General features: G+C 42.1%; 1 protein-coding gene across 1 annotated transcript; it reads right to left on the bottom strand.

Annotated features, from left to right (window-relative positions):
* Positions 1 to 10,304: 10,304 nt before the first annotated feature.
* c1ql2 (complement C1q like 2) lies at positions 10,305 to 12,883 on the bottom strand. Its single transcript, XM_088606008.1, has 2 exons — positions 11,750 to 12,883; positions 10,305 to 10,927 (listed from the first exon to the last, which is right to left on the bottom strand). Exons 1-2 carry the CDS (start codon positions 12,326 to 12,328, stop codon positions 10,748 to 10,750), a joined length of 759 nt encoding a protein of 252 aa, XP_088462134.1. The 5' UTR covers positions 12,329 to 12,883; the 3' UTR covers positions 10,305 to 10,747.
* Positions 12,884 to 20,119: the final 7,236 nt, after the last annotated feature.

Raw genomic sequence — 20,119 nt, 5'->3', positions numbered from 1 at the left:
CCACTGCCTCTGCAGGAAGCTCAAGCTCAGCTCTTCCAGCCACAGCAAAAGGAGGGATGAGCCTGAGGAAGCTGAACCCAAGGAAAACAAGTTGATATGGCCCCCACCATTGGCAAGAAGGGCAGATTGCCATAAAATCCCACTACATATATTCAGAATATACTCACAATGCAATATGCAGTGAGTAATGGAATTCTGTGATTTGTGGAAGCCAGAAACAGGATTTCTAACAATGTAAACTCTGAGTGCTGTGTTTCTGCACCCTTTTCTCGCTGAAAAAGATAAAAGCAATGCTAGTTTGATGAGGCTAGAGCACACTGGAGTTGCTGTAATTGTTATTGAATGCACTGGCAAATTTCTCTCCCCACAAACTAGTTGTGCATATCACACACTTTGTCTCAGCTAAGTTTCAGCTGTATTCCAATAGGGTTTTTTTGGGGAAGGTTCAACTGCAACCTCTAAAACTAAGGTTAATCTTGAGCTAAGTCCAAAAGAGAAGGGAAACAAAAGCAATTACTTTTTCATCGTTCCATCCAAGCTGAATGTGCATGAATAAGGACTAAGTGCAATCACAAAGTGATGTTGATCCAAAGTACTTCCTCTGACAAAAGAATTCCTATTGGCTGAAGCCCATGTGCCTTTACAATCTATAATACAAAAAAAACCAAACACATCAGTGAGAGACTTGTTTGGGCACAAACAATGAAGTTTTTAAATTGGCTGAATGTCAAGACTAGAGAAAAATAAGAAATGAAAACACAAAAATTAACCAATATGCCCTGTTTATCAAGAGCAGCCCTTGATAAACCTTTTTGTCATTTGTATGCTGGAACAACACCCCAGGTGGATTTGTTATTGATGGAGCCAAGTTCTCTTTGGCAATGGATCAAGGTTTTGTGTAGACGAACCCCAGAGGAAATCAGTAAGCAGCGTGCTGAATGATGCATTAATATAGGATCAGGTAAAGGTTTATTCCATGCTGAAAGGAAAAGAAAAGAGACACAATGTTTCGGCTGTGGATCCTTCTTCAGGGTTGAAGGAGGTGTGACACCTGAAGAAGGATCCACAGCCAAAACGTTGTTTCTTTTCTTTTGCTTTCAGCATGGAATAAGCCTTTGCTTGTTCCTTTGCTGCCTCTGCATGCTGACACGACTACCAACCTGAACTTCGATACATTAAGATACAGTAGCTATGTCCAAAAAAACCAGCTGCTGGGAAGATCCAAGTGTTCGATGGTCTAGGCAGAAGTATCAAGTGGCATCAGAACTCCACTGTAGTGACTGATGGGGACCTGGTTGCACAGCACCACTTTGATCAAGTCCTGGGACCTCACTCACTGAACTTCTTCTGGGCTGACCTGACAACATGCCAGCAGTTCAGAGCTCGTTCCCACACTGTTCCTGTAACAGCGGGTTTCACACAAGATTACAACATGTATCGACATGCCATTAATGCACTACTCTTTGGACTTGAGTCCTGTGGGCGTTGTGTGGCTTTTAGGGCTCAGAGACCAGGCACGTGTTTCACCATGCTCTACGAGCAGACAGAGTCCCACAAGACAGCATCTGCAACCTGGAGCAAAACCTGCATTGCAGACGGACAGCTCGTATTGTTTCTAACAGGGGCCACACGTCTCTAGCCTGTGACTTCCACAGCAGTCACACTGTTGATGACACTTATCGATCGGCACAATGAATGCATCTCGGTCATGCCTGCTCAGGACAATAAAGATTTTTCTGGTAATAAAATAAATGTGTAGCAGTTTTAAGTCATGTTTTAAAGCACTGTGGGTGACTTAACTGAAGTCAGTGTAACACACTTCCTAAAACATCAGAAATCACAAGATCTGAATGTGTCTTGGCACTCTAGCCTCATTTATCACCAGGTTAAATGTGTAAAAGATTGATGGCTATGGAATAGGTATACAATTTGCTGCACCCAGGCAAACTCACACTGCAGCTGCTTACCTGCATGATTAATGGACCATCTTTATTGAAACGTTCTCTGGTGTACCATAATCTTCCTCTTAACTTGACAAACACAATCTTCAGCCACCAATCAATTATTAAGCAGTAAGTGATGCACTGAAAGAAAACCAAAGTCCCTCTTGAGGTGACAAAAATTCTAATTAGGGAGCGTTGGCAGATCGGTGATTAAAAGCAGGATTATTTTATTTGTACCTGTTCAAATGTAAGTTAGTCTTCACCAGCCAATTCTTACATTAAAGTCATGAAACAGGGAAAATGCTCCTTTTTTCTCATTGAAATGTTTTTGTCTCTTCCATGGGCCTGATCTATGCAGATTCGGCAGATGTGTTCCTACCTTCTTCAGATCACAGTATGATTTAAATATATGAACTTTATGATATCATGCTATATTGTGTTATTCTGTGTTTGATATAATACTGGATAAGAGCATGGGCGGTTGGCATTACTGCCTGGCAGTACTGGGGCCCTGGGTTTAATTTCTGGGCTGCTGTCTGTATGGAGTTTGCATGTTCCCCTGAGTTTGTATAGGTTTCCTCCAGTTGCTCCGATCTCCTTCCAAAGTCCAAAAACATATTGCTAGGTCAACTGGCTTCTGGGAAAACTGGATCGGGTGTGAGTGAGTGTGTGTGTGATTGCGTTTGCGTCTGTCTGGCCTGCATTGGACTGGTGTCCCCTCCAATGTGCACCCCATCTTGCGCCCTGGGTTGCTCGCTGGGTTAGGCTACAGGTCTCCCGTGACTCTGTACTGGATAAGGCGGTTAGAAAATGGATCGATGGATAGACAATGCGTATCAGTTGTCAAGTGTGAACCCTTACCAGGAATAAGAATCTATCGAAAAATAGATGGAATACTATAATTATTATTATTGGAGTCACTGGTTATTATTCTTGTCTGCATTCTCTATTAAACGTGATGTTCGTAATATTTGCAAACAAAACTTTGTCACACTTTGATTGCGGAAGAGAAATTTGACAGGCTGTGAAATGCTAATATTTTGCAGTACCAAACAATAATAGATATGAGGAGCATAATGCTCATGCATAGGCTTGTTGTGATCACCACCATATTACACACATGTACATAGCCTGATTGAAGAAGTATTATGTTTTCTCCAAGATCTCTGTGTCCTTTCAAACATTAAGCCCTCTGTGCACTGGAACATTTTAAAGAACGGAAAATACACTAAAAGGAGAAGCTGTGCTGATTTGTCACATTTTTTGTGAAATTTCCCAATAATTTCTCAATTCTGCATAAAATCCACCAACTTTTTCCGGATGTTGTGAAGACATTACCCGCACAAAAGCTATAAATAATTTCCTTAAAGCCAGATTTAACCTTTTTCCTTCATCCCAATTGTTAGCAGGCTTCTACATCTGAGCTACATCTGATAACTATAATACCGCGTGTAGGTGAAGAATCACAGCTGGCATTTCTCAGACCCGAGAGACAGCAGTTAAAAAAAGCTGACATTCTGAATTACTGTACATATTTCAATGCTGTCTGTATAGCTATTAAACTCACAGCTATACTTGAGGTGTTTGTCACTAAGCAACATCACAAATATTTGAGAAATGTATTCGTTTGCCACAATTGTCTATTATTTCCGTGTAACTGAACACTCTACTCTGCCTGTGTCAGTCTTAAAAAATTAAGAAAAATGCAGAGGTGACACTAGCTCTCACCAATGAGCAGAAAATATGTAGGATTTTGAGATTTTGTTTTTTTTTAAAAGCACTCAAAAGACAAAATAGACATCCAATTTAACTCCGTATATCACATCTGCTTACATCAAAGAACGAACATAAAATTGGAATGAAATCAGAGATCCAATGAGTCACATTCTCCCCGATACACCTTCAGGGGTTACAAAAGACCTTTCTGACTAGAGACATCTTATTGTTTTATCAGCAGCTCCCCAAGGGAACCTCATGTCTATCAAACATTTTCACAGGTGTCAACAAGAAGCATAAAATATACTTCAATCCCATTTCCTCAGCAGGCCCAGCAAATGAACTTGACTAGGAAAACACAAAACAGGGACGTTTGTAGCTGCGATGTTTTTATAAGTTGCTATAAAGGCTGTTGCCTTTAATTTAGTGGATGTGCAAAAACAGTTGACGTACATAACTGAATGGGTTGTAAAAAACAAAGTAGCTCCTACATTTTTGACTCAGACATAAATTGACACCTCTCTGATTTCTGAAGTAATAACAAAAAGCCATAAAAATAAGCCCTTGGCCCACACACTTGTTGGACTTCTATTTGTTTCTAAAAAAAAAACTCGAAACGGTAAGTAAGACAGTATCAGACCATGCTTTGAACTGAACTGAAGTCTGTTCTCTCTCTCTAGTCCTTTCAGAGATCACAATGTGTTTTCAGCATTTGTCCATGGAGGAAAACACCACAGAGAACAACAAACACTCACGCAATAAACCTTGAATTTCTGTAGCAGCGCAGTATCACAACAACACAATTTTAAGAACAGTAAAAATGAACACATCCGACTATTCAAGCAATGCTTTCTAAATTGTGCGAGGCACCAACATGAGCCCCATACAAATGTGGACGAATCAGATTAAATGGTCGTTTTTGCGCTTCGTTCTGATCAATACACCTGACAATGTGACAATGTGTTTTATGTGCGTTTTGTGCAGTGTTTGTGAATGATGCTGAAATCCTCTGCAACAAGCATGTAAAAGAGATGGAATATAATTTTGTCATAGATTTTAAAAGTACAAGAGAAGAAAAAATACAAATGGTAGACTATTTCGTTTGCTCATTTGGTTGTAAGTAGCTTATTGATCCAGACATCACCCATTCAGTTCTTGAAAAATGCTTGGGAATCAGATTCGACATAGCATGGCAGCTATCTGCAGATCCCCAGAAAAATAGACCCTCTTCTGCTATAGCATGTCCACACCACACCTGACAAAATAACCCAAGTTCATCAGACAATTTACCCAGAGATATGATAGGCACCCATTTATGGTACAGAAAGCATTCAAATTAAATGTGGTTCTGTATATTTATATCTGTGTTTTTGTAAACTGTAGAGCTGTTGATGCAGAATAAAAGCAAAAACAATTCTATAGGTATTTGTACAGTAGTCAGTTTAAACCATCTACAGTTAAAGTTGAGACCTGTGTCGCCAAAGAGTTTTCCAGGTTCTAAAAAGCATGCTTAAAACTAGCACACATTGTCAAATTACACCAGCACATAAATACAGTAGGCTCTAATCAGTTCAATACTACCAAGACGAAAGATGATGTTTGAGTGGACTTCTCCAGGTCAGCCAGGTGTTAATAAAACAGAAGAACAGATGGCATCTCTCCAGAACGTAATGCATTATTAACTCTCCAGTCTATAGAGCAAACCCTCTCTCTCCACACACACAACCTCACTTCCTTCCTACTGTCAAGTGACGGAGGATCTGCAGTGATCAATGCCTTCAGAGAAAGCCTGTAACACTGAAGGACATTCTTGAACTAATGAGTATTGTCAAAAGACATGCAAATGATCTAAAATGACAGAAGAGCAACATTTTCAATGAGTGAAATGAAACACATTTCATGTGCAGCATCACAACGTCATTGACTCCATCTTGGTCTTCATTACATCGTTATTGCTATGACATAAAAACAGGTGCTTCTCGATTGCATACAAATGTTATGTACATCTTTCATACCAAATAAGAACCAGGTTCTTCACAGTTCTAAATGCGATTGTCAAGTGCAGTTTCTTTATTAATAACTCCTCAGGCTACGGCAGAACTTGCTTTCTTCTTTGCATTCTTAATTTTTAGTCATTTACTTATCTTTTTCCTGCTTTACACTGAATATATTATGACAATATAAAGTATATACTTTTAAAATAAAAGTAACAAATCTTCATTATTGTGCCATTCCACAGACTCCAAAGAGCCCTCTTGTTTCCGTGTCTTTAATTTAGTGTTTGACCTTAGGCCATAAGAAATGCCTGCATTTCAAAAGTTTAATTCCAAAATGACAATGAAGATTGTAAACCTGAAATTATTTTTTGTTAATATAGTCATTCTCATAGAAGCATAGAGATCCAAAAGACCGGGACAGCGATTCAACGAGCCCAGTCATAGAGACCAAGTGTCGAGTGAGCAGGAGCAGTGAGGCTCGAGACTATGAGAGCATAGATATCCATTCTCGAGTAGCAATAATAATGCACATAGCCAGGTTGGGCCTCTCACAGCCAGTCTCATGTGATCAATTTAGCATTCTTCAATTGTAGACCGAGTTTGTATTATTATTATACTTTTTTGAGAATTTATTTTTTTGTGCGCAGTTCAATTTCCTATGGGCGCTGATTTCATAACCTGTGTGCGTGCGCGCACCCTTAGACAGCTGAGAGGGAACATTGCAGCAGGACAAAGGAAAAAACACTGCTGCCTTCAGGAGATACACAAACGTGGGGTTTACACAAACATGCTCAGCCTAGGACTACTTATGAGTACAATGTAAACAGATTACCTACTGACAGTTTAATCCATGCAAAAATGATCACAAGAATTATTAACGACTATAAAGGGACACAAACAGAAATACAGGTATTCATCAATTACAATAGACAAGCACAGGCCATTTTTCTCTATATAGGACGCATAACGCTGAGTGATATCTAAAAAAAACAACATTCTTTACACATTTGAACTCAGTTTTATATCTAAACTGAAACAAAAAAGAGAATGTAACATTGCTTCAAATGGAAGAGTGATGATCATTAAAAAATAAACTAGAGCACACTAGAATACCAGTGAACCGCACAGAAATGTGTGCATCACATAATGGTCACTGGTATTTCCAATTTTCTGTTATGCATACATGATGATAAACAGTGATGGAGAAAGTTACTTTAGAAAGAATCCATTACACATGACTTGATTAAGGGATTATTTTCTCAAATTAACAAAAGGCTTGGAGAAAAGGTACATTTAAATTCAGTTACAGTAATCTCTGCTGTGTTGTGTGTATATAGTTTCTGTGTGAAGTCATATATAACCTTTTAAAGCATTTCCCCAATTGTCTCATTAAGTTAAAAACGCAATCCCATTTGAGTGGCTCACCCGCAGTAAAGAGTCCTTCCCCGCTACACAAGTAGAGCTGTGTCTTCATTGGTTAGAACCTTGGTCGTGTCACTAGCCGACTGTGACGACGTTTCCTCCAGCAGTGGACTGTAATTGGCTGAGGCCCTCCACATTTAGGATGGGATTAGAGAAAATAAGAGGGTGGGAACAGTTTTCCAGGGCTCTGTTAAAAACACAGCGACCCCCGGCGGCATCCAGGGCGCCTTCGGTCTTGGGATGCTGTGGTCGAGGCACTGGCCGCTCCTGCGGTCTGCGTCGTGTTAAAAGACAAGAGGCTGGAAGGCGTGGGTGTTTGGCGGAGTAAACCCACGCTTCGTCCTTCTTTCCCAGCATTCGCTGCTGCGTGTCGAGATACGAGACATGCTCAGATCGAGAAAGCATAATTCAAAATAGCACAAGTGAGTGTTATTAATTAATTTTTAAAGAAGCTTTTCCCCAACAATATGTCGCGTTAACTTGAAGCGATGCAAGGGGAAGAACACTGCACATTAAGTCAAGTGACAATCCATATTCAACGACAGGTCAACAATTATCTTGCATTACAATCTTCACATACACTTCCAGTTTTAGAAACATCATGTTTTCTGTACATCTCTGTAGTTTCAAGTATTCATATATAAAAGCTAGTAACAGTTGATGCTAATGAACTATTATTAATTGCGCAGTCTGTTATTAAGGCTTTAATTTTGATCGAGTTTTAGAACTCAGGTCGAGTATAACAAACAGTATAAACCGCTTTAAAACATGATGGATTTTTGTGCATCTTAATCAATACTTTATTTTAAAGGTTGTTTAGATTATTGTGGATATTTAATAATGTTGAATTCAGTTATCACCTGGTGGAAAACTCAAAAACCTTAAGACGACACGCCTTTTAAAATAACTGCATTAGGAAGATATTCCAGTTGTTTTTCGACGTTGAGATATGTATTTTTAGATTTTATACAGAAAGCAATAATCGTGCCCATAACTGTAATCAGGCCTCGTGGGATTACATCTACGCAAAGGTTTAAAAAAGTAACATGACATGCTGGTGTTGTTATTGCTGATTCGCCAGCTCCGTTCAAGTGCTGGCTGTGTAACCTGATCATTTGTAACACATCTATGTAGGAAATGAGGCTTTTTTTTTTTGTAAAGGTGGTTGAATCTTCGTCCCGGCAATGATAATGTCCACAGGCATAGATCACTGTCAGACCAAAGTAGCACTGCAAGCCTGCTCCGTCACAAAGCCTCATCAATCCATCACCGTCTGAGCGGCTGACACCCGGGGTGACACGGGCAGCCAGTCTGGAATGGGAATTGGAAGGAAGAGGCTGCGCCAGAGAATACAGATTTAAGAAAGTGAGAGGCAGATTTGTATTTTTAATGTGAGCACGAGTTCCAGCGCCCTTTCGCGCAGGGAGCACAGCTGGCGCTGTGTTAGAAGTACAAATAGCTCCTGTGCGCGCCCGGATGAAGCCACACGCGTTCCGAGTCGGTCCCAGTGATGCCTCGGCGTGTCAGTTTCAATTTCTGTGAAATTTTAAACAAAAGGAAGACGCCTAAACCGCCTCTCCGAGGAGAATTGCGGGAAATATTGGATGGGGTGGAGGAGGGGGGCGATTAAATTGACAGGAGATTTAAAAACGCTGGCGCCGATTGCGTTTTATGTTACTCTTTGACAACTGTATAAAATATAGTTTCATTAAAATGCGCCACCCTGCTGTTTCTAACAGCTTTGGAATGATCCCTAATTGTTTTATTTAATTTGACTGCGGTGCGGCTTCAAAGCTCTTGAGAGGAGGCAAGTGTTTAAACGCTGTGTTTTATGTTTCATTTGAAGATTTTAATATATTTTTTCCCCCCGAAACGCCTGAGGATGCAGTGAGTAGGAGAAACACGTGAGGAAGCCTAAGGCACGCCCAGACCCTTCAGCCCCCCTGCCCTACACACCTGCTGGTGTCTGTTCCAGCCCAACTCTGTCACACAATTGAACCCCTGATCGACTTGATCATAGCATTCGAACTGTTTGACTGTTTCCAGCTCTTACACGTGTCGGAAGTCGGCTTCTAGTTGCAGGACATAAGTAACACAGAATTCCAAGCTTTGGACTAGAACAAAAACCTTCAAGGGTTTTAAGCAACCAACTCGTGTTAGTTAAGTTAAGGGCTCAGTTAAGTAATTCAGCTCGGTCGAATGAAATCCAGCAGGTGGTGGTCTCCAGATGGGTTGCAGATTTCTGATGTTGGTGCTTGTAGACCCCGAAACCCACGCTGAACTATTCTAGCCCAGCTCTAGGACCTGCGTTTGCTTTGACCATTACAGAGGCGAGAGAACACGACCACAGAGTAGTCTGAGCTATCATTGACCCCGCGCGGGTCACGGTATGTTCATCCACTTCTTAGGCCAAATGGTGGAAGTGTTGTGATAATCGATGAGGAGCGGGTGGAATACACTGTACTTGCATTTTAACTTAGAAATTACCCTATATCTGTATATCCTATATATATCCCAGCACCGTCTATGCGTTAAATCATCATCTGAGGCATCTTGGCCTTTTAAGACATAAAGTGGACTTTGTTAACTACGGTACATAGTTATTAACATTTCATCATGTAGTAAAAGAAATAACATTATTAAATGGTGATTATACCAATATATTTTAGTGGAAAATTACTCACTCTTGTAAGTCCTTTTTTTCTTGGCAAGAACCCTTACATCGAAGCCACACAGTGTTGCAAGAAAAAGCGAAATCTAAATTATTTCAGTATTCCTCGTTTATTACGTTTTGAAATGTACGCCAGAACATTAAATTGCGTTTTGCATACGTTTTCTTTTATTTTAATTGATTTTAGATCATGGGTCTTTCCCCCAACAGAACACATCCTAATCAAAATGAACTCTGTACATTTGTACATCTGCACATCTGAAGAGGTGTACAGGAAAAATGCTTCTCCCTTCTGTCCTTTGAACCTTTTTTAATAACTCCAAGTGCTGTTCATTATTATTATTATTATTATTATTATTATTATTATTATTATTATTATTATTACCGATACTGCTGCAGGCACTTATATTTCATGTATACTGAACTTTTCATGGGTACTAGTTACAATATTGCGACGACTAGTTTCTATCAAAACTCGGCCAAACGCAACTTAATAAGTACGTGATATAATCATACACGTACACATCGGCACGGAAAAAGAAACTTGCAAAGCCATTTTAGAAAAAAAACAACACGTTTATTTAGAGACGTATTTGGCTAATGACATATATCAATAAAATTGTAGAACATAATGAACAGGCCCCCTTAGACAACATTTAAACTCCGGGAAAAGTAAAAAACACGACAACAGCCACATATATGCCCAACGCTTCACTTTCACCGGTCTGTTGTGGTTTTTCTCTTTTATGTATACATAGATTTCTTGATATATATTTATACTCTTTAAATAAACACACCACAGACTGCCAAGCAAATGTAATCGCATTCAAATAAAACAGTCAATGTCTTCAATAGCGGTTTTCTGCCCCCCCAAAAAAAGCGGATTTTCCGCCCAAAAAAAAAAACCGCACCGAAACGTACGAGACCCGTACAGGGACGTTTGCGGATGGTGGATGAGTTACAGTACAAGTACAGTACTTAGGCGTCTGGGTGTACGTTTAGTCGGGATACAAAATGAAGCCAGAGAAAGTGCTGTACTTGTTGTTGTTTCCTCCGTGGGCTTTCCCGCCGTCCAGTTTGACGTATATCTCGTCGCCGGAGTCCAGGTGAAGGACCACGCTGTTGCTGGCGTAGTCGTAGTTCTGGTCGGCATCCTGCGCTATCGCACTCGCTCGGACCTGAAAGAGACGGAGACCGGCCAGTTATGACGTTTAATGTGGCGGGTAGGTCACTTGAACCGAGCGGGCTGTCCTGGGAAGAAGACCGGTCCGTCGGCAGCCGTTACCGTCCCGTTCTTTAAAACCGGCGCAACGCGAAGGGACCACTTTTCTGAGAGAGAGAGGAAGGGCTGGCGTGCGACTTAAGCTTTTGAACAAAAGCGTCTTTGAAAACTAAGGTTGGAGCAGGCGTTTAAAAACCCGCATTTCTGTTTTGGAAATCGACACTTACTGTAATATATATATATACTGAACTGTCCAAGGTACAGTACCACTGTAACTCTGCGCAGTTACTCGAAGCCCTTAGTACAGTATGTGCTGCCAGAGCTCACAGTGAACTCTGCTGAACTAGCTCTACGGTGTTTTCTCTAGCTGGCCAGCGTTCGCATGGTCGGACACACAGCCCAAAATAATTAAAGCCCGCTCCTCGCCATCGACTTTTCTTGACTAACTTGATGGGCCCAAGTCACAGGCTGTGTTTAAGGAAGCCGTTTTATTTCTGCCGGTCTTAGTAGGACGCCGCCCGACCTGACAGAATGAGTTTACGCGCGCTGAAGAGATGTTTTCATAGAGCGACGGGCTTTCTTCTAAGATTAACAACCTTTTCGGCTACACGTTTGTGCCCTTCAACGTACACCCCCTTTTAGAGGCATCAACTGTTTATATCTGCGTGTGTGAATGTAAGGCCCGTTTTGTTTTCATTGCGGCTGGCCCCGTGCTGTTCATTTCTAAGAGTCGAGACGCTCTCTCCAGCCCGAAACGAGACGTGCGTTTTCTACTAACCTGTCCGTTTTTGCAAAGGTCTGCCCACATACTAGTCCCATCGCCACCTCGCATCAGAACATGGTACGTAAAGAAATAGATCCCAGACACTTGACAGGTGAACTTGCCCGTCGCCGGATCGTAATGGTTTCCCAGATTGGTTACAACATCATCAAATTTAAGCACCTCGTATCCTTCGTGAGGGTTCTTCAAACCCACGTAAAAAGCTATCCTGGGCGCACTTACTGCCGTGCTAACAGCTCCAGTCTCAGTCCCAGCGGTTCCCGAGGTGATGGCGGGGAACCCGGGCTTTCCCGAATCTCCTTTTTCTCCCGGCGGTCCTTTTGGGCCGGGCGGACCGGGTTCCCCAGGGGGACCTCTGGGCCCGGGCTTCCCGGGTCGTCCGGGTTCGCCCTTAAGCCCCTGAATGAACGGCGGCGGGACGGCACTCAAGTCTTGCATGACCTCCACAGCCGTGGCGCTGGGCTTGGGGTTGTAAGGGTCGCAGATCATCCTGCAGGTTCCCAGCATTTCGTAGTGAGCCGAAGTCTTGGAAGTGTGGACCAGCAGCGGTATTGCTATGATCAGGACCAGCACCATGACGATACCAACCACGGCGGCAACCAGTCGCTTCCTCTGGAGAATCCGAGAAGCGAGCGATAAAAAGTCCGCTTTGCTTTGGGAAGTAATGGTGAAAGATTGACGAGCGTCCAAAATCCCAGCAGAAAGAAAGTGGATATAAGAGATCAACGCTTTCTTCCCCCACCCCACCCCCCAATAAAAAGAAACAAATTTGTTTTAACCTTAAGCTTGATTTTCCTCAGGCAATTTCAGCTGTGCCAGTATCACTACGCTTCAGAGAGCAGAAATGGGAGTTATTCATCTTGGCATGACTGACCAAGCGCTGGTTTCTAGGAGCAGAGCAGAGAAACCTCCGAGCACTTTCAGCCCGTCTGCAACAAGGAGAGAGAGAGAGAGGGGGGAAAAAGGATACTGACGTAACACGTACAGGACAAAGCCTGTTGCAATTTGGATTAATACTGAAACTATAATCTCCCCATCTTTATGTATGAATTGCAAATCCCCGACAACCACACCTGAGAGAATATTGATCAAGAAAGCGTTACAAATACCCGAACCTTTGCGTTGCCGAAGTAAGGATTTGTCTAGTAGTGTAGTGTCTCTTTTGACTAATGGGATGTTTCGCATTTAAAGTTAAACAGTAGAGGGAGAGACGAAGTGTAATCGAGCACACGTCCCCTTACAGTCTATGTTTCAACAGGGAGAAAGTGCAAAATAAACGACCATACGGCCAGTTCTACACCTAAGCAGCGCTCCGTTCGCGTGAACCGGAGGCGAGCTCTTCCCTACTCGGTGGCGCGCGAGTCGGGATCTGGAGGACCCGCGCGCTGGAGCTGTTCCTTCAGCACCGCCTTCTGCCCGGGAAGATCGCCAAGTTACGCGCTGTAACTTCAAATTATCTGTCGTTTCCACTGGAGCTGTCCCTTCCTTGACCGTCCACAGATCCGGCCATTCGTCTACAGTGGGCCGGTAGTTTTTCATATTTCGTAGAAGTTCGGAAAACCTCCCAGAGTCCTCGTCCAGCTCCAGAACATTTGATGTAATTTTAAGAAACAACTGGCTTACTGGTAAAACAGTTCATGAAAACACATTTCTTAAAAGTCACTTTAGACTGAACGTGTTAAGTTTGAAAAAATTGTGTAAGACGAACTTTCTTTTACCACGTTTTAACTTTCCAAATGAAATCACCGCGTTTTTTTTTTGTGTGGTAAATTCATTTTCTAATCTCTGACAAAGTGATGGCTCCACGTCTGTAACAGATCTGTTAATCCTTATCTTCTAGCGCTGGGATTTAGCTTTTCACACTCTGTCTCAGCAACTAAGCTACCAGCATACAAAAAAATGTTTTTTTACACCTAGTCGATGCTTACCCTATAAACTTTTCTCTTCACTGTAGAAATTGGTTCTGCTAATAACCAAATTAAATGGCAGATACCTCTGAGACACAGAAGCTGAGATCTGCTCTGTGCACTTCGACGTCTCCTATTTAGGATAGTCACCCAGGGGCTTATTTATGAATAAGTCCTTTGTAATTAAGTGCTTGCTTTTCAAATATAGGGAAATCATACTGAGTAAATCTCAAGATGTTGCAAAGAGAACCCAGTACCTTATAGCTTTACGTATGATGAGTATCAGTCGATCTTGACGCGCATATTTTAATATCGACATATTCTCCAAACTAAGCACGTGTTCATCTTTTCTCTGAATCGGGATTTTAAATGCAGCTCTGTGCTCTGCAACTTGTTCATTCCCCCCCCCCCCCCCCTTTAATCTGCAGCATGTTCATCCACTGCATATACTGTAAATTAAATAAGCAAAACGATTTCAACAAGTGCAAAATATAGCTTGTTGTGAAAACATGTTCACTTCAGCTCCGACTGAAAATTGAAAGTGGATGCAAATCATGGGTTACTTCACTCACACGAAAACAGGGGGCGGTTCTGATCCTGGAGGGTAGATGTATCAGCGGGTTTTATAGGAATCTGTCAAGCAGCAGCACCTGACGATCTGGGAGAAGAGATCCATGGTTCCACTGAGTCAATAATGAGCTGATTGAGCTCTTTAAGAGCTGAGTTACAATGAAAACCTGCAGGGACCTCCAGGACCAGGACTGGACACTCCTGCTGCAGACACACTGACCCTCCCTACAGGACAGGACTGGACACTCCTGCTGCAGACACACTGACCCTCCCTACAGGACAGGACTGGACACTCCTGCTGCAGACACACTGACCCTCCCTACAGGACAGGACTGGACACTCCTGCTGCAGACACACTGACCCTCCCTACAGGACTGGGACTGGAGACTCCCTACAGGACAGGACTGGAGACTCCTGCTGCAGACACACTGACCCTCCCTACAGGACCAGGACTGGATACTCCTGCTGCAGACACACTGACCCTCCCTACAGGACAGGACTGGACACTCCTGCTGCAGACACACTGACCCTCCCTACTGGACCAGGACTGGACACTCCTGCTGCAGACACACTGACCCTCCCTACAGGACAGGACTGGACACTCCTGCTGCAGACACACTGACCCTCCCTACAGGACCAGGACTGGACACTCCTGCTGCAGACACACTGACCCTCCCTACAGGACAGGACTGGACACTCCTGCTGCAGACACACTGACCCTCCCTACAGGACAGGACTGGACACTCCTGCTGCAGACACACTGACCCTCCAGGACAGGACTGGACACTCCTGCTGCAGACACACTGACCCTCCAGGACAGGACTGGACACTCCTGCTGCAGATACACTGACCCTCCCTACAGGACCAGGACTGGACACTCCTGCTGCAGACACACTGACCCTCCCTACAGGACAGGACTGGACACTCCTGCTGCAGACACACTGACCCTCCCTACAGGACCAGGACTGGACACTCCTGCTGCAGACACACTGACCCTCCAGGACCAGGACTGGACACTCCTGCTGGAGACACACTGACCCTCCCTATAGGACAGGACTGGACACTCCTGCTGCAGACACACTGACCCTCCCTACAGGACAGGACTGGACACTCCTGCTGCTACACACTGACCCTCCCTACAGGACAGGACTGGACATTCCTGCTGCAGACACACTGACCCTCCCTACAGGACAGGACTGGACATTCCTGCTGCAGACACACTGACCCTCCAGGTCTGAAATTGCTCACCCCTGTAAAGGTCTTTGCGGAACTGTAATCGCCTTTTGTAAACTTTTTTACGTGTTAAATGTTATTGTTTAAGAATAATATTATTTTTTAATAATATACAATAAAATAACCCCCTTAGGTCTGGCTTCCAGAAATGTCCCAGATTTCACTCCACACTAGTTGATACCCTGCTTAACACCTTACTTTAATCTTTAAAACGTGTCTTTCAGGTGCATGTTGCTCATCTGTGTCAGATAAACGCGTACACTGAAGTTCTTATCACACTGTCAGAGCAAAGTAAATTTGAAGGTGAGAAAAATGTAAAGTTTAAATCAATATACCAATTCTAGCAACTGGTATGTTACTAGAATGTTTTGTTTGGTTAAGGCAAATCTTCCTTGATAAGGAAGATTTATACCAAGAAAGACAAAAGGGAAACAGTTAAGGATTTGTAATCCTCAGGAAGAAAATCCACCTAGGAAGATAACAATTGACTCTAATCCAAAATAAAAATGCCATTTTCTTTTATCTCTGGCGAGGAGAAATGAGTAAAAGTACACTGAATAGTCATGATTTGTAAGTGAACTGCAATCTTTTATCTGGGTATATTTGAAAATGTAGCAGTGAAGAAACCTGCTTATTGGGGATCAGCGCTATCTATACCAGAGCTTGCATGTGCTGCATCTCTTTTGACAACATGGATATTGTTTTTAAAGTTTAAATTCTTTCTTCATTAAGTCAAGGCAAATGTTGTATCAATATGTTTTTTTAAACTGTTGTGAATCCCCCTTTTTTATCCTTTCAGTGCTTCAGTACTTGATTTTCTGTATTCAGAAAACCATCTTGGAAATTAAGAAGCTGTTGTATCAGATTGGGACTCCTGTAAACAAGATTTCTGTATAAAAATACAAAGCTGCACAAAACTTAACACTCATAGTTTTACCTCCCAATTATTTTGGACATATTGATATTTTAATAGGACTGTTTAACCAAGGCTTTTAATTATTATCAGTGAGGATGGCTAAAAATGTTGTCGCTTCTAGTGCTTACATTTTTGTAATAGTAATTACATATGACCGTCATAGGAAACATTAGGATATATAAAGGTGTCTGAATCTTTCATTTTGCAGTGAACAAGAATTGAGTAGTAGAACGAACTCTGCCTTCGCAGGACCCCTAGACCTGCGATCTTACTGGCTTGGCAGTAGGGGACAACTTGATTGGCTTCCTGCTTTTATTAATGTCCTGTCTTTAAATAAGCAATTATTTAAATAAGTAATTGCTTTCTATCATAAGATTAAGTGTGGCTCTTAACTCATAACTACTGAGCTCACAAAGTTACAGGTCCTCTTTTCAGGGATATACTATTAGAAACGTTACCTCTATCTTCATTGAAACATGAGAGTGAGATACAATACATTTTAAATAATAAGAGTAAATTACACATTTCTCTTTCAGGGGAACAAAAAGCAGAAAATGGCAAAAACAGAAGTATTCCTTTAAGATAACGCTTTGTAAATCTAATATGCACTGAAAAGAAACACTTATTTGCTGAAAGGACACATACTTGCTGTCTGTTAAAATATTTTATGGTTTATAACAATTCAGAGACACCCTGACTAATTTAAACCATTATCTGTAGACAAAACATTCAAAATTACTGAGCACATTCCATGCTTATGTCTCCCATAAAAAAATCAGATTCGTAATTTAGAGTGATTAAAAGGTCATTTGTTTTTGACAAGTGCATAAAACAATTATACATTATGCATATCTTGGGGCTTTAGATTCAAAATGAGAAAAACAGCCCTGAAAACACCGGAAGTAAAAAGAACTGAAAGAGATGCTAGTCTCTGCGTTTCTGGAAATATGATACAGAAACACTCTGGATTCATTAAAAGCTCAGCTGGGAAATGGCATGTTTATATATACAGTATCTAAAAGTCAAACACTATTATTTGCAACAGAAGGAAAGCATCTCGAGTAGGGGATAGACACCTTTCCAGTTGTACTCTGATGCTTTACACAAGGAAGCAGAACTAGAACAAATCCAAATTCATCAGGAGAGAATTATACAGCACCACCAGCCTCTGACGAGAAGAGCACATCACTTGCCTTTCCTCGCCAGTGCTCAAATGAGCATCTTTTATACAGTATATCTACAGACCTGGATATTCTGCTTTTGCATTCTGTCTCTTTTCATTACAGGTTTAATCAAATGCGGATATAATGCTACCAATGTTACATAATGTGTCCAAAACTTAAGGCACCAAAGATCCCACCACTACTGCTGGACATTTCAAAATATTAACTCTGAACAAGTGTAGTGTTCTTCCATCCTACTAAATACAGATTAGCAATGTAAAACCAGTCTCCCATTCTGGCTGAAACAGTCCTGACTGAAGATGCTGTGTAGTTTTGTGCCGCATTTCTACTTGGAAGTGTTTCCATCCACATGGCCTTTGTTTAACCACCTTATCCAATTCAGTCAGGGGGGAGCTGGAGTCTCTCCTGGCAAGCCACAGGCACAAGGCGGGGTACACCCTGGGCAGGACACCAGTCCATAGTTAGGCAGGTATAGATAGAAACACAGACACACTCACACCAGGGCCAGTGTTACAGAAGACCACAAACTTACCAGCATGTCTTTGGAGCTTTTAAAGGAAATGGGGCCACCAGGAGGAAATGTGACCACAGGGGGGAACATACAAACTCCCAGCAGACAGGGCCCCAGTGTCAAGATCGTCATCCCTCCTCCAGAGGGCGCTCCGATCCTTTTGTGTTTTAGTTTCATTATCACATACACCTGTCCCTGGATTCACCGGTATTATTTAAGCCTCGTGCCTCTGAAGCTCGGGGCTCCGCAGTGGAAGACGGACGCCCGCCTAGCATCATGTCTTGTTTTAGTCATGTTTTATTCATGTCTTGTCTTGGATGGGTCACCTGGTTTGGATTTTGGACTGCGCCCCGGTTTTTCTACTTGGACTGTTTTGGACTTGTTTGCCTGTGCTCCCCAACGTATCTGGATCACTGTCGGCACAGCCCCCCTGTTCGCCATCCCTTCTATTCCTCACCGCGTTTTCTCTGGAGCCCTTCTCCAGTCTCTTCCGGATTATACCGTCTGCACGGGGTCCTAAACTACGCACTTCAGGGGACTGAGGACCGGCTCCCATTACATCCAGGAATTGAACTCAGGGTCCCAGCACTGCGAGGCCTGAAATTACGCTCAGTTTGCTCTGGGATCTGTTTTTAATTAATAATATAATAATAATAAACTTTATTTTATATAGCACCTTTGAAGGTGGCTTCTCAAAACGCTTTACAGGATGACAATAACAATAAATAAGAAGACTACAACAATAAATAAGAAGATTTCACGAGATAGGACACAATTGTAATTACAACAATACAACAATAACAATAGAGGAGACCGTGGAAGGTGGTATTAAGAAGAGCAGAAGGGTGAAGAATGGAACCAGTTAAGTAAAGGCTTTTCTGAAGAAGAAGGTTTTGAGTCTGGATTTGAAGGAGTTTAGAGAAGGTGACTCTCTAATATCCTTGGGCAAAGAGTTCCAGAGCTTGGGGGCATAGCAGGAGAAGGCCCTGTTGCCCATACAATGTAGACGGGCTTGGGGGACAGGAGGGCAGAATTTGAAGAGCGGAGGTTGCGAGGTGGGGAGTAGGGCGATAAAAGTTCAGACAGGTATTGAGGTGCCAAGCCATGTAAAGCCTTATAGGTGAGCATGAGGATTTTAAAGTCTACGCGGAATTTGACCGGAAGCCAGTGCAAGGACTCCAGGATAGGAGTAATGTGAACACTTGCACTAGACCTGGTCAGGATTCTGGCTGCTGAATTTTGAACATACTGCAGCTTGTTTAGAGTAGATTTAGATACCCCAGGGAGTAGAGCATTGCAGTAGTTAATTAAACATCTTCATTAGGGTTGTGTGTCAGAATATTCTAAATGGTATCACACTGAAGCAATATCAAAAGATCAGATTGGCTTTTATCTCATAAAGCTAATGTTTCAGGAGCATTTTCATGCTGCTTAAGACAGTACTTAGATCTTTCCTTTCAAATAACAGCTAAAGGAAAACCTTCAAGCTCTTTTAAAAAAAATGTAAAAAATAGATAAGGCACAAAACTGTAAAATGGTTGTTTGATAACCAATTGAGACATGACAATGGAAGTGGCCTTATTAATTCATTTTATTCTTTATTGGAATGCTGGTCAAATTAAAATACAGTATATCTGATGTTGTGTGTACTAATTGGTGCCCCAGGATAATAAGCTGCTACAGCCTGGGTGGCATGATGAATGCTCCTAAACATTTTATCTTTGAGCCTTAAATCCAGTCACATCAGTAAGTTTATGAGGAACCTTCAAGGAAGACATTCAAATGAAGGTCCAAGGGAGAACCATATTAAATGCAAGTAAAGCTCCAGTGTAAGTGTAAAATGTTATACTTACTGTATGTTTTCTCATATTGTCCCTTTTCAATACAGGTCTACATGGCTTCCTTGAAATATTACACTCGCAATATCAATTGATTTATTTAAAACAGGTCCCAATAAGGGTGGCTCTCTGGCTAGCATTGCTGGGTTCAATCCCCGAGGTGCTGTGTGGAGTTTGCATGTTCTTCCCATGTTCACATTGGTTTCCC

This window comes from Lepisosteus platostomus, chromosome 14 (assembly GCF_059453375.1).
Source record: "Lepisosteus platostomus isolate fLepPlt1 chromosome 14, fLepPlt1.hap1, whole genome shotgun sequence".
Taxonomy (NCBI): Eukaryota; Metazoa; Chordata; class Actinopteri; order Semionotiformes; family Lepisosteidae; genus Lepisosteus; species Lepisosteus platostomus.
Note: the sequence above shows the minus strand (reverse complement) of the source record. Positions and strands in the feature narration are given on the sequence as shown.